The following is an 11,819-nucleotide window of genomic DNA, read 5'->3' as shown; positions in this document are numbered from 1 at the left end:
CGCCCGCGTACCTGCCCGGTGCCGCGGGTGGGGCAGGGACCCCTTCCGCAGCCAAGAGCTCCGCGCACAGCCCGGGGTCTCTCTCTGGGGAGTCCGGCGGCAGCGGGGAGCGTGGGGGGCTCCTCCTCCCCCCGCGGGGGGCGGCTGCGGGCCCTACCCAGCGTGGGCGGCTGGGCCCGGCTGCGCGTTGGCTGCGGGCGGTGCCGCCAGTGAGGCTGCGCTGAGCTGCGGGGCCGGATGGCCGAGCCGCCCGCCCCGCGCACTCGGGCGGCGGCCGGCAGCGGGCGAGGACACCGGGCGAGCCCTCCCTGCCGGGAGAGCCAGCCCTGCGGCACACGGCAGCGCCATGGTCTCATGGATCATCTCCAGGCTAGTGGTGTGAGTAGCTGCCGCTCGGCACCTGCCGCGTGTGCCCGGGGTGCCCGCATGTCTGCGCGTGTGTGCGTGCGGCGGCCGCGCCGCCGGTCCCGCTCGCCCCTGCTGTGGATACTGGGCTAAATTTAGCAGGTTGTAGTCGGGCCCGGGGCGCTCGGCTGCCCGGCGGGTGAGGCAGGAGGCAGGTGGGTCAGATGGGATTTTCCAGCATAAGAAAATCAGCCGGGGGGTGGCGGGCAAAGCGCTGCCGCGCTGTACAGCGCAAGGTGACAGGGGAGAAGGAGAGCGAGGGACATCGCCCGGCGCTCGGCCGTGGCCGGGCTCGGGTCCGGAGGGGGAACGGAGCATCAGCGGGTGGGAAAATGGACACGGATTTGGGCAGCGGCGCTTTGTTACCGGGCTCGGCGCGGCTGGGGGCTCGCGAGGGGGCGTGGGAGAGGCGGCCGCGGGGTCTCCCGGCCGCCGCCACCGCTTTCTTCTTCTGTTTTGTAAAAGAAATATCAAATATTCCTTCCCTCTTTGCAACTTGCCGCCCACCCTCTCAAGAGACGATCTCGCTCTCCCTTTAACCCGTCAGCCTGGGGAGAAGAAACATGTGGCTCTTTACACTTGTCCTACAGCTTTTCCGTGGCTGAAACTGCTCTAGGTGGGAATACATGTAAAAATTCCCTGAAAATTATTCCCAGGCAACAGGGGAAAACGGAGCAAGCTCCATATGTTTATCTGCTCCACCTGAGAAGAGGTTTAGTGAGAAAAAGGAATTTTGATGCCATTTGGAAAATTCGTGGAGGACGGGGATTACAGGCTTAAGGTGGGGCAGCAGGATGGCTGATCTCCCTTCTGGAAATGTGACTGGGGAGGGCTAATATATGGCATCAGGTGAGTAATTTGCCAGCTTTCTCTGTCATGTACATACAGATGTGTCTCCTGCAGATTCAGGAGGACATCTGTTGTGCTCTTAAGTTATTTTAGAGCGTCTGCAAGGGCCCGTCACTTTCTTTGTCTGAAAGAAATGTGCCATGATGTTGCACCATCAGCATGTTTCCAGAAAATAAATTTCACAGTCTCTTTTGTCATATGAGATGAAACATCAAAAGGAAAACTCACCTTCATCCTGGTTATATTTCTGTATCAATAAGACATTAAATGTCAGATATGAAGATTTTAGTGGGCTCTAGAGTTGAATTTAGCCCCCAGAGGTCTGTCATTTGGATTCAGCTGCAGCTAGCCATTATTTGGCTTGCACTTGATTCTGGGAAAGAGTGTTAAATATTTAAAAGATTTAATGTGAACAGTATAACTGTGCAGATATCTCTGCTAGCAATGTGAGATGTAGCATGTATTGTCTAAGGCAGCTTTCCTTTCTTCTCTATTATACTAATTTCCACTTTGAAAAAAACCACATTATCATGTAACCCAGCTAATCCTCAAGAACAAAGAATATCTACACAGAGATGGTAGTTTAACTTACTTGTCTCAGTACATGCACATCTACTCAGATGATTTCATCTAAGACACACAGACTGGGTAAAAATGTGATGGGAGCAGGACCTGGAGCAGTTGACCAGTCAGGTAATTAGCTGAGCACACAGACCTTCCTGTTCTCTTCAGTGTTATCTGAATAACATGTCACAGCATGGAATCAGCTGTGCAGAGGGCAGTACCAGTTATTTGTTACACTGCATTTTCAGTAGCAAATAATGAATATGGAATGTAAATATTAATTATTTAGCAGTCATAGTAATAAGTAAGAATATTGCAAGGAAACCTAGGGCAAGCCTAGCTTGGTCACTACTTTCTTTCCACTGCTGAGTGTACATCCATCCTTTAAGAATATTTTGCACCAGGAAGTGCTGGTTTGTTACAATCCCAGGAAGAAACTCAAACTCTTTAAGTATTGCTTAAAACACCTTTTGCTAGAGGTAACATTGCAAAAAAAAAGAGGAGAGTATAAATAATCTTACATTCCATCAGATCCTGGAAACCCCAAGGTGTCTGACATGGAAGAGCTCTCCAGTCTGACACAGCACACTATGCAGATCTGTCTGTGGAAAGGTTCTCTTACACTTTGATCTTTTCAGCTCTCAGAGCATTTTCTTTTTATTTCTAAAGATGTTTCCATTTATTACTTCTACTGCCAGATGAAAAGGATGTTCACAAGAGACCTTTTTGCCACACTTAGATGAAGATGGGCAGGTGGTTTAATGTCAGGTGATGAGCAAATTGCTCCTGCATCCAAGAGGTATGTGCATACCAGACAGGATACACCTGCAGCACAGTACAGGCCTGCACCCATTCAGAGTAACTGTGAGTTGGATCCCTGATTCCTTGGTTTACAGTGGTCTTCAGATTAGGATCATGGCAAAGATTTAATCTATCTAATCCAGTTTCCCCATCTCATTATGAATCACTAGTTGATCCATCAGTACAGATAGCTGTGCTTTAAGTACATGTTTAAGTAGAATGACCACCTGGTTGGGGTTTTTTTCCCCCTCTGCTTGTATCTATGTAGCTGCTTTTTCATTAAATCCTATTAACTGATGAGGATTATGAAGAAAGTGGGGTGGTGTGGTTTAGTCACACTGTGAGTGTTGATTTGTGCTCTTATGACTTCTGCTGATCCCCACAGGGGTTATGTGTGATATGACTCAGCTAACAGAAAGGGCTTTAAAACAAAAGCAAGCCTTTGCTTTGTCTCTTTGGTGCTTTGCTGCTTCCACTGTCTCTGATTTGGTTGTTACTGGTTCTGTCCTGGTAGTTTCTATTTCTAAAACATTGCTGAAGGAGAACAACCTGTGAGCATTTCTCACCTTTTTCAGCAGGAAGGCAGCTTACTGAAAACGTTCTCTTACCTCATTTCACCTTTAGTGTTTGGGCTTTGTGTCCAGAGTTCTGGCTGGTTCTGTTCTGCCTGCAGAGCTGTGTGCTGGAAACCCTCAGAAGAGAAATGATACCTTCAGAGCAACATCTCTGCCATAGCTATGTGTTAAAGATATTATGTTCAGGATCTGCCCTAGGTACTGTACAAATGCGAAAAAAAAAGATAATCATGTCCCTGGATATCTTTTTCTCCTAAGAGCTCAATTATCATTTTCCTGTGGTACTACTCCCAGGTAGTTTTTTCACTCATCTCAGTGAGAACAAAATCAGGATATTTCTTTTCTCATGGCAGTGGATTACAGATGACTTTTCCACCAAGGGGTGCTTGTGATCATTGGAACTGCAATTGTTGCATCTTGGAGTGGCTTGTTCCTATGTCTCTCACAATAACTGGAATGGGATAACAACATTATTTGTGGGTTAATTACAGCCTTTTTTTATTCTTCATCTCTGAGTACATCTCAAAGGACATCCTGGAGCACCTGTATCTCAGTTTCCTCATCTGTGAAGTGTAATGAACTGTTGTGAATTTATCTTCCCTGAGGCAGACCAGAAGGGACCATTGGTCTGTCTCACCAACTACAGGTTATTGCTATCCATTTCAAAGGAGATTCAATTTGCCTCAAATGGCAGAGGCCTCTCTAGGAGAAGGGCTTGGGATCTGTCTTTGTCATTGCAGACCAGTTCAGCTACAGTGCACAGCTCTGGCAATCCTGGATAGCTGCTTTTGGCTCTTGTCTGCAGGCACTTTGAAGTTAAAAATGGTGTATGTAAATGCTGCCTATTGTATTGGTAGGGCAATCCTGTCCCTTCTCAGAAACATGAAACTTTGTTTGTGTGCTTGGGGTCACACAGAACAGAAATAAAGGGTTTTGGCTCCCGTTCTGGAGGTTAGACACATCACACTGCCTGTTGAAAGATTTTAGATGTGGAACACGTGGCAGAGGAAGGAAATGTCAATAGAAATGAGGCTGGGTTAGACAGGTTATCAGTAGATGATATGATGCTGTGTGATGACTTAGGCATTTGAATTCCTCCTGTGAAAAGCTTAGAAGTACATTGCAAATTAATATAAAATTGTTAAATATGTTCTTCATGGTGAGAATCCACAGCCTTAATTATGGGGTTTTTTTTGCCTCCATTTATTTTCTTTTAAATCAAAATATCATTAATGGATTCTCTGATCTCTTATGTTTTGATGTGAAAGAGAATGGCATCCTTAGATATGTTCACTGGGAATTCCCATCCCTGTGTAGAAGCATCAGGGATTTGGAGATCTGTAAGAGGCTTCCTTTCTTCCGGCTGTCCCTGGAAGCAGTTGGATTCTGAAAAAAAGTCAAAGGGGGAACCAAAAAATTATTTAACCTGCTGAGTGAAATTTCCTTCCCTATCACAGTTTGTTAGCTTTCTCTTTCTTGGTTATTGTGATGCTGTTTTAGCAAGACTGTGAGATTGGCCACCCCCAACCTCATCTGGTGTTAATCTCAGTGCTACTGAGTCAGACATTGATTTCATCTTTATATCTGTAAAGAATTTCCATTTTAGAGAAACTTAGCAGATCCTTCCTCCTCCTGCTTTTCATGTGTATGGGAAGCCTAAAGAAATTTGTGAATGAAACAAAACCTGAAAAGTCTTATAGATATTATCTGAAGGTAGAAAATGATAACTTGTGCCTTTGTGAGAGGCAGATCCACTCAAGCAGGCAAGGACTGCTCTCATAAAAGCAGAGTGCAGCTTTAAGCTGCTGGTTATTGATACATCAGCATTAGCATTTCAGTTGATGTAAACCACCTGATATATATCATGTATTGGTTATTGATACATCTGCATTTGCATTCTAGTTGACATGCATCATGTATGTGAAGGTCCTTCATAGCCTGCTTTATTTACTTGGTTTTATTTTCATGGCAGGTGACATGAAGGATTCAGGTGTTTGTCGCTCTCTACAGTCCTCACACCAGCAGTGTAAAATTATCTGAAAATACAGCAAAGAACCCAAAATGCAGCTTGAGCTCCCAGCCAAGGCTGTGGGATGAGTTTGCAGTAGACTCTTCTGTGCTCTGGAGCTGGGAAGTGGGAAGAACAGACCACCTGCCATACTTGCAAAGTTTACTGATACACTTTACCTTTATAAAAAGTGATGTAATCTGTCCAAAACAGAGACTGCAGCCTTGCACTGCTGCTGTCCTTTGTGTGAAGAGCACATGGTCTCTGTGCCCAGCTTAGTTTGTGTGCATCCCTGCTGCAGCCTTTGGCTCAGCTGAGGGGGCAGAACCTGTTGGTGACAGTAAGTGACAGAGGAGCACCCAGCGCAGGTGCGACATTTGCCGTGCCCTTGATGTGAAATGTGAGCGTGTGATCACGCTGCAGGGGACAGCACTGCCTGCTGCTCTGGCAGCCATGACCCAGATTCTCCTGCCCAAGCACAGATGTGCTGGAAATGCTCCTGGCCCCAACGGGGAAGGTTTTCTGGTGTGCACATCACAGATCTTACTGGTTCTGGTGTGGTAAGGAAGGATGTTTTACCAGCCTGGCAGCTATGGAATATAACCAAGGGCCTTGGCCTTTGCAGCTGCTTTTGTACAGAATTTTTCCTTTGTGGGACCTTTTGATTCACTGTATTTAAGCAGTTTGAAGCATTAATTTAGTGTTGTGTCATTAGAGGGATTTTTACTGCCATTGTATGGGTAAGGGCACCAAGACACATGGAGATCAAGTGATGTGTCCAGTATTTCACAGAGTAACAGGTAACATATCTCCTCCAGGCACCTTGCTCAACAAATGAATAAAAGGGAACCTGATAAGGGGAGTTGGGGAATGTGTGTGTGGCTTTTCTATGGATTTTTGGTGGTGTGGGAGAGATAGAGCAAAACTACAAACTTAAATAGATGCTACTGAAGCAGTCAAACAACCAAAGGCTGAAGTCTTTTGAATCATGACCTATTCCCTTTCAGATCCTCAGTGCTGTCCTTAGTGTCACAGTCAGCAGAAAGCAAGAGTCAGACTGCTTAATACAGTCTACTAAGTCAGGCATTACAGTGCCTAAAATTGGTTTCCTAGTCACAGGAGGGAGATTTAGATCCCAGGTACTTGAGCTGTGGTCTACAGATGGCTGGCAGTCCACAAAACATCAGTCAGTGTTTCAGCTCTAAACCAGAAACCCTGATATGGGCAGTTATATGATAACTGATTTATATAGAAGATACCATTTTTTAATTTTTTGTCGTTACAAGTTTTGTAATTATATCTACTGAATTGCAGTTTTGTAAAATATTAACATTTCAACATTTTTCCAATTCTATGTGACTTATTATTTGTCATCTATCCTTAAGCAACAGCAGGATATAAAATGAGTTGTGCATTTCTTCCAAGGTATGGATGGTCCACTGATTAGGAAAGGTTGAGAAACACTCTTACTTGCTCTTACTGCAGTTAACAGAGCAAGACTGGCATCTCTAAGGAGCTTCTATCAGGGGTTGTGTGTTGCATGGAGAGCTGTTGGTTCAAGGGCAAATACTTGGTACAAATCAGATGAAGGAGGACACCATACAATCACATCTCCTACTTCTTGGGCAGTTGCTTCTGAATACTGAGTACTGCATTTGTCTTTCTGCTTCTGTGTCTCAGCAGACAGAACTGATACCTTGGGAACTTTCAGGCCAATCAGGCAAAAGGTGGATAAAGATCTGAGTGCTGCAGAAGTATTGGCCAGTTTGGATTGCTGCAGAATCTTTGTATGACAAAATTTCTTCTATGTCTTCACTAGGCAGCAAGGATCTGAGTCTAGATTTCCTTTTGTTAGCTTGTCCACTTGGCTGGATTGGGGCCACTCAGATTTCAGGTGGGTCTTGTGAGGTGAAATGGCCTAATGAAGGGATGCATCCAGGTAATCAGGCTCTTTGCAAGTAAAACACTCATATGGCAAAATCTTCCTCACCTGTATGGTTGACGTTAATCACATGGTGCTTTTTGCAGGGAAGGTCTCACATACTTTTGTTATCACTGGTATGCTACTTAGATTGCAAGCTCTTTTGGGCAGCAAGTTCATGTAGTATTTTTTATCTTACAACACTTAGTGGGGATTAGTCTCTATCTGGTTCTTCTAAGTTCTATAGTATTTGAAACATAAATAAGGTATGAATACATGCAATTCTCCATTCTAGGTGAATCATTCTTGAGACTGATCCTGTGCTCCTCAGTAATTTCTCTGTGACACTTGCTGGTACAATGTTCATGCTCTGATTTGGCATTTCACATGCATGTAGTAAGACAGAATTTAAACCGATAAAATACAAGTAAAACAGCTGGTGAACAGGGTGGTGAGAAAGAGCTAGAAGAAGTGACAAAATGAAGACTATGTTTTATCTTTTCATGACTTGAATACTTTTGAAGAGAATGACTGAGATAACAGGACACACCTGTTCATTCCACAGGTAGGACTTGGGAAGACACTCCAGACCTGGAGCACCATGCCAGAGCTAGAAACATGAGTGGTGCTTTCCCAAGATTTGTACACAGAACCACTCCATCTTTTGCTATGAGCCTCAGAACAGGCCTAACTCCTTAGCAGAGTACCCTTCAAACAAAGGTGTTTCTTGCAGACACATTTTGCAAGAGAAGGGGAGAGCAAGGGATTTTAATTTACTCTGGGTGATAAAGCAGTGATCTGCAGGCTGGTAAAAGTGGTCGCAGAGTCAGAAGCAGGGCAGGGATGGCATCAAAGAGAAGCTGTACAGTAAGTAGAAATGAAGAGCAAGGATTATGTTTCAGAAGCGACACACATTTGTATGGAGGCAGAGGACTGGGTGTCAAGTTGGAGATTTACTCTTGGCAGTGACAGGGGGACAGCTGGTGTCATGCTTAGGAAAGGCTTGTTTCTTCAAATGCTGCTTGTGCATCCCTTACTGCTCATGCACTAATTGCTAATAAATAAATATCCACTTTCAAAGAAGGAATCAATAAATTGGTCAGCAAAGCTGCATTCTCTCTTTCCCCTTTCTTTCTCTTGGAGCCAACAGTAATATTCTGCTTTCCAAAAATATCAAATTTTACAAGAGAACAAAACTAATTTTGCAGAACCGATTTGTGAGGGGCTACAAAGAATGCCCCTCATGTCTGGAATGCTGTGCCTTTTTGGACAGATCCCAGGGATGCCAGGACCATGTGTGTACCTGCCTGTGAAGTTTCCTAGCAGTCCAATACTATCAGCATTAGTGAACAGTTGCAGCTCCTGTAGAAGAAACACTTCTGTTCTGTTGAGTTCATACTGCCACTTCCTTTCATTCAGCTCATTTATTCTATTTCTTGTTTCCAGCCTATAAATAAATGTTTACACAGGAAAGCCAAAAACTGACAGGCATTTCTTGCCTCATGTTTTGAGGGAGGCTTATAACCAATAACCAGCTCCTACAAGGAAAGTGCTTATGCTGCAGATTTTATATGAGAATACCAAGAACCTGGATTCACTGCAGTGCTGTAAATTCTCTGTGGGAAGAGGGCAAATTGTTTATTCTTTCCTGATTTGGTAACTGTAAAATAGTCTTAGTGATAATCTCTGTCCATGTAAACTACCAGTACTGTTTTTCACATGGTAGAGCCTGATGTGGGTATGAGGTCCCCCCACTGGAGCAGAATTGGAGGGGTGAGGTAAATATGAATGCTGAGCTGAAATTTCCAAGCCAATGGTCAGAAGTCATGGGGTTCTCTGGGATGCTTTGCATAGACAAATTCCTTCTGTGGCAGACCTCTCCTGGCTGTCAGTCCCTGAGGAGCCCTTATGGAGAAGTAAAACCAGGAATCTTGTGTGGCATTTCAGGAAGAACACCCTTGCAGGGAGGAGAGGTGGGAATCACCTGGTGATGGTAAAGAGCAGAGCAATCACAGGAAGATGACCTTCTCCATTCACTACAATATTTCATGGTCACCTTTGTCTTGGTGTCTTCAGCACAAATGCTGTGTCACTTGCTGTGAGCATGTGAGGAGAGCTGCTCTCTTCAGCTGTAAGGCACATCAAACACCCCTCATGATGAGGTGGTTGTTCTAGTTTGGGCAGTTCCCACAGGACTGCTCTGGGTTGTGCTCTGCTTTAGCCCCTTTTGAGGATGAGCAGATTGGAGCTCTTGAGCTTCATTCTGCTCATGGAAGGGTTCTGCTTGTCCTGCTGCCTCTTCTGCTGTGGACTTTGGGGGACATGATCTGTGCATAACTAAAATTAGGCCTATGAGCTACTCAGATTATGTGATCCACAGGAAACTATGCCTGGTGTTAGATCATGTTCAATAACATCTGGCTTCTAAATCCACCTGCAAAATTCATGGTGACATGTGAAAGAGAGAGATGGATGCTGGAGCTGCCCTGATGCTAAAAGGCTTTGAGTTTAGTCACGTATTTAATGGAAAAAGATTGAATGGTTTGACTTGAGAATGACTGCAAGACAGGTGGTTATATGAAAATGAATTGATGATCAGTGTTTAGATTCCACTGAGCATATTCCTCTGCAAAAAAAATCCACTATCCTAGCTGGTATCTTTTGCTGGAAATCACAGCAGAAAGGCCAGGGGCATGATGGACAGAAGCACTGAATGAGACTTTCTCCCTTCCAAACAATTTGTCTAGGTCTGAATTAAAACACATTGTCAGGGCAGCCTGGAGGCTGTTTGTGTTTTCCCTGGCTTAATTGTACCTGTTTTGTAGCTGAACAAAAGACTCTGCTTTCCAGGTTTATTGTTTTCATTCTGCTTATAAGGATTTCAGTCAAAATAGAAAGATGTTGCTGTTTAGAAAGAACATTAATAATTAAATTGAGATACTCTGGGGAATATACCCCATAAGACTAGATTTGTTGAATTTAACTAGATCATAATAGTTTCCATGGTAACATACTCTGCTGTCCTATATACAGGAAGGGTCTTTCTCATAGGATCAAATGCAGAGAGGAAGCTGCTGTTTTAAAATATACCTTAAAAACACAAACACTGAACTAAGAGTAAATGGTTTCCTGCATAGATGATGTAGGAATTTTCTCATGCTTGTTATACTGTACTCACCTCCTTTCTTAGCTGTCAGAGTGCAATCAGTCAAACCAGTCCCCTGCTGATTCTAATGATTTATGGAGAACCTGAGGTCTAATGATTCTTTCTCAGGATACAATCTATCTCATAGATACAGCCACATCTGGATATTTATAAAGCTGTAACTGTCATGAGCCTACCACAGAGAATTCTGTGGCCCTTTTGAACAGGTCTGCAAAAATCCTTGTGTTCTACTGCCTATCCTGGTGTCTGCTTGTGATCTCCCATCTCACTGTGCTGAGTAAAGCTGGTTTCATCAGTATTTGGTCAGCATTGAGATCCTTGTGTATGGTGTGTTCTGTGACAGCTGATTACAGCTGGCTCTAAAATGGAAATTCATGGTCATGGCTTAGCACCCAAACACTTAGAGATAATTGAGGAACCACACATTCACTTAAAAGATTTGGAGGTACTTCAATCCATAAGGAACTGCACAAACTCTTTTCCTCTAATCTGTCAAATAGGTGTATCATGTTATGTGTTTAAAAAGCCTTGCAGCCATGTGATCAGTTACAAAACCTGTGTTGAAATGAAATGGGATCATCCAAACAAAAAAGATGGAATTCAATAGAAAGCTTCTGAATGTAACTTTCTAAGAAAGAAGTCTCAGTACATGAGGGGAGAAAAAAAGAGTTCATATCTGGAATAATTACAGCTTCTTTATTTTGCCCTTATAAGTAGGCTAAGGGGTGCATTGCCAAATTTTAGGAAGAATTGCTGCAAAAAATCCCAGTCCTGGCTTGTGGTAAACTTGAGGAATTAAGGCTGGATTTTCTGGAGACAAACTAAATAAATAGCTGAAAAATGCTGTTTCAATGCAAATGTTGATAATTTCCTTATTCCTAGGGCAATACCAGAGCTTCAAGTTGTGTCAACTGGTGCTACTTTTCTGAGGTCAGTGAGTGGTGTAAATCTGCCCAGGTGGAGGACCTAAGTTTGTGTTTGTAGCTCAGAATGGTGAGGGCCTTGTAGAGGGTGCCAGCTGTATCCTAGAAAATTGAATATTATGGGACAGAGGTTGGCCAGTTCGATGGAGGACTTGTGTTCTTTATGAGCTTTGGGTTAAACTGCCCTTTGAGTGGTGATAGACCAAGGATAGAGGGCTCCTAAAGGCATGATCCTTTCATTTTAGTATTGGGAATTTCATCACTAAATAGGAATATGGCTTTACCTGCACTTCAGCAACCAAAGTCAATCAAATGGGCCATCCCAAAGCCAGTAATCAAGACACCTTTGACCTCACCTCTGTAGCTCTGATGAGCCTCACTATCAGACTTTTCTCTAAGAAGTGGTAATACCCACTGAAAGCTGAGGGTGAAGAGCATGACCACCTTCTCTTTAGATTCAATCTAAAGAATCCAAATGCCTTTTTTCACCCTAGCACATATATTTTTCAAGCTACTCTAATCACATCAGGCAGGTAGAAACTATAATCTCTCATGCTTTGTGTCTGTGCCCTTGTGTGAAGCTCTGTTACAGAGGGTGCTGGCTAAC

General features: G+C 43.9%; 1 protein-coding gene and 1 long non-coding RNA gene across 5 annotated transcripts in view; one reads left to right on the top strand and one right to left on the bottom strand.

Annotated features, from left to right (window-relative positions):
• Window positions 1-213: 213 nt before the first annotated feature.
• Window positions 214-11,819, top strand: part of REEP1 (receptor accessory protein 1) — a 65,389-nt gene continuing 53,783 nt past the window's right edge. Inside the window, exon 1 of one of the 4 annotated variants that reach the window (XM_015624238.3) lies at window positions 214-378. In XM_015624238.3, the coding sequence (XP_015479724.1) occupies window positions 347-378 (32 nt within the window). In that variant the 5' untranslated portion in view covers window positions 214-346. Of the gene's footprint in view, window positions 379-399; window positions 561-11,819 lie in introns of those variants that run through there. The other 3 variants (XM_015624239.3, XM_015624240.3, XM_015624241.3) reach the window with 3 other exon arrangements.
• The window catches only part of LOC117244266, a 41,477-nt gene continuing 34,026 nt past the window's right edge, over window positions 4,369-11,819 (bottom strand). The window contains exon 2 of the long non-coding RNA XR_004497017.1: window positions 4,369-4,580. This is a non-coding gene — a long non-coding RNA (uncharacterized LOC117244266). The remainder of the gene's footprint in view (window positions 4,581-11,819) is intronic.

This window comes from Parus major, chromosome 4, assembly GCF_001522545.3.
Source record: "Parus major isolate Abel chromosome 4, Parus_major1.1, whole genome shotgun sequence".
Taxonomy (NCBI): Eukaryota; Metazoa; Chordata; class Aves; order Passeriformes; family Paridae; genus Parus; species Parus major.
This window is presented reverse-complemented; position numbering and strand designations above follow the sequence as displayed.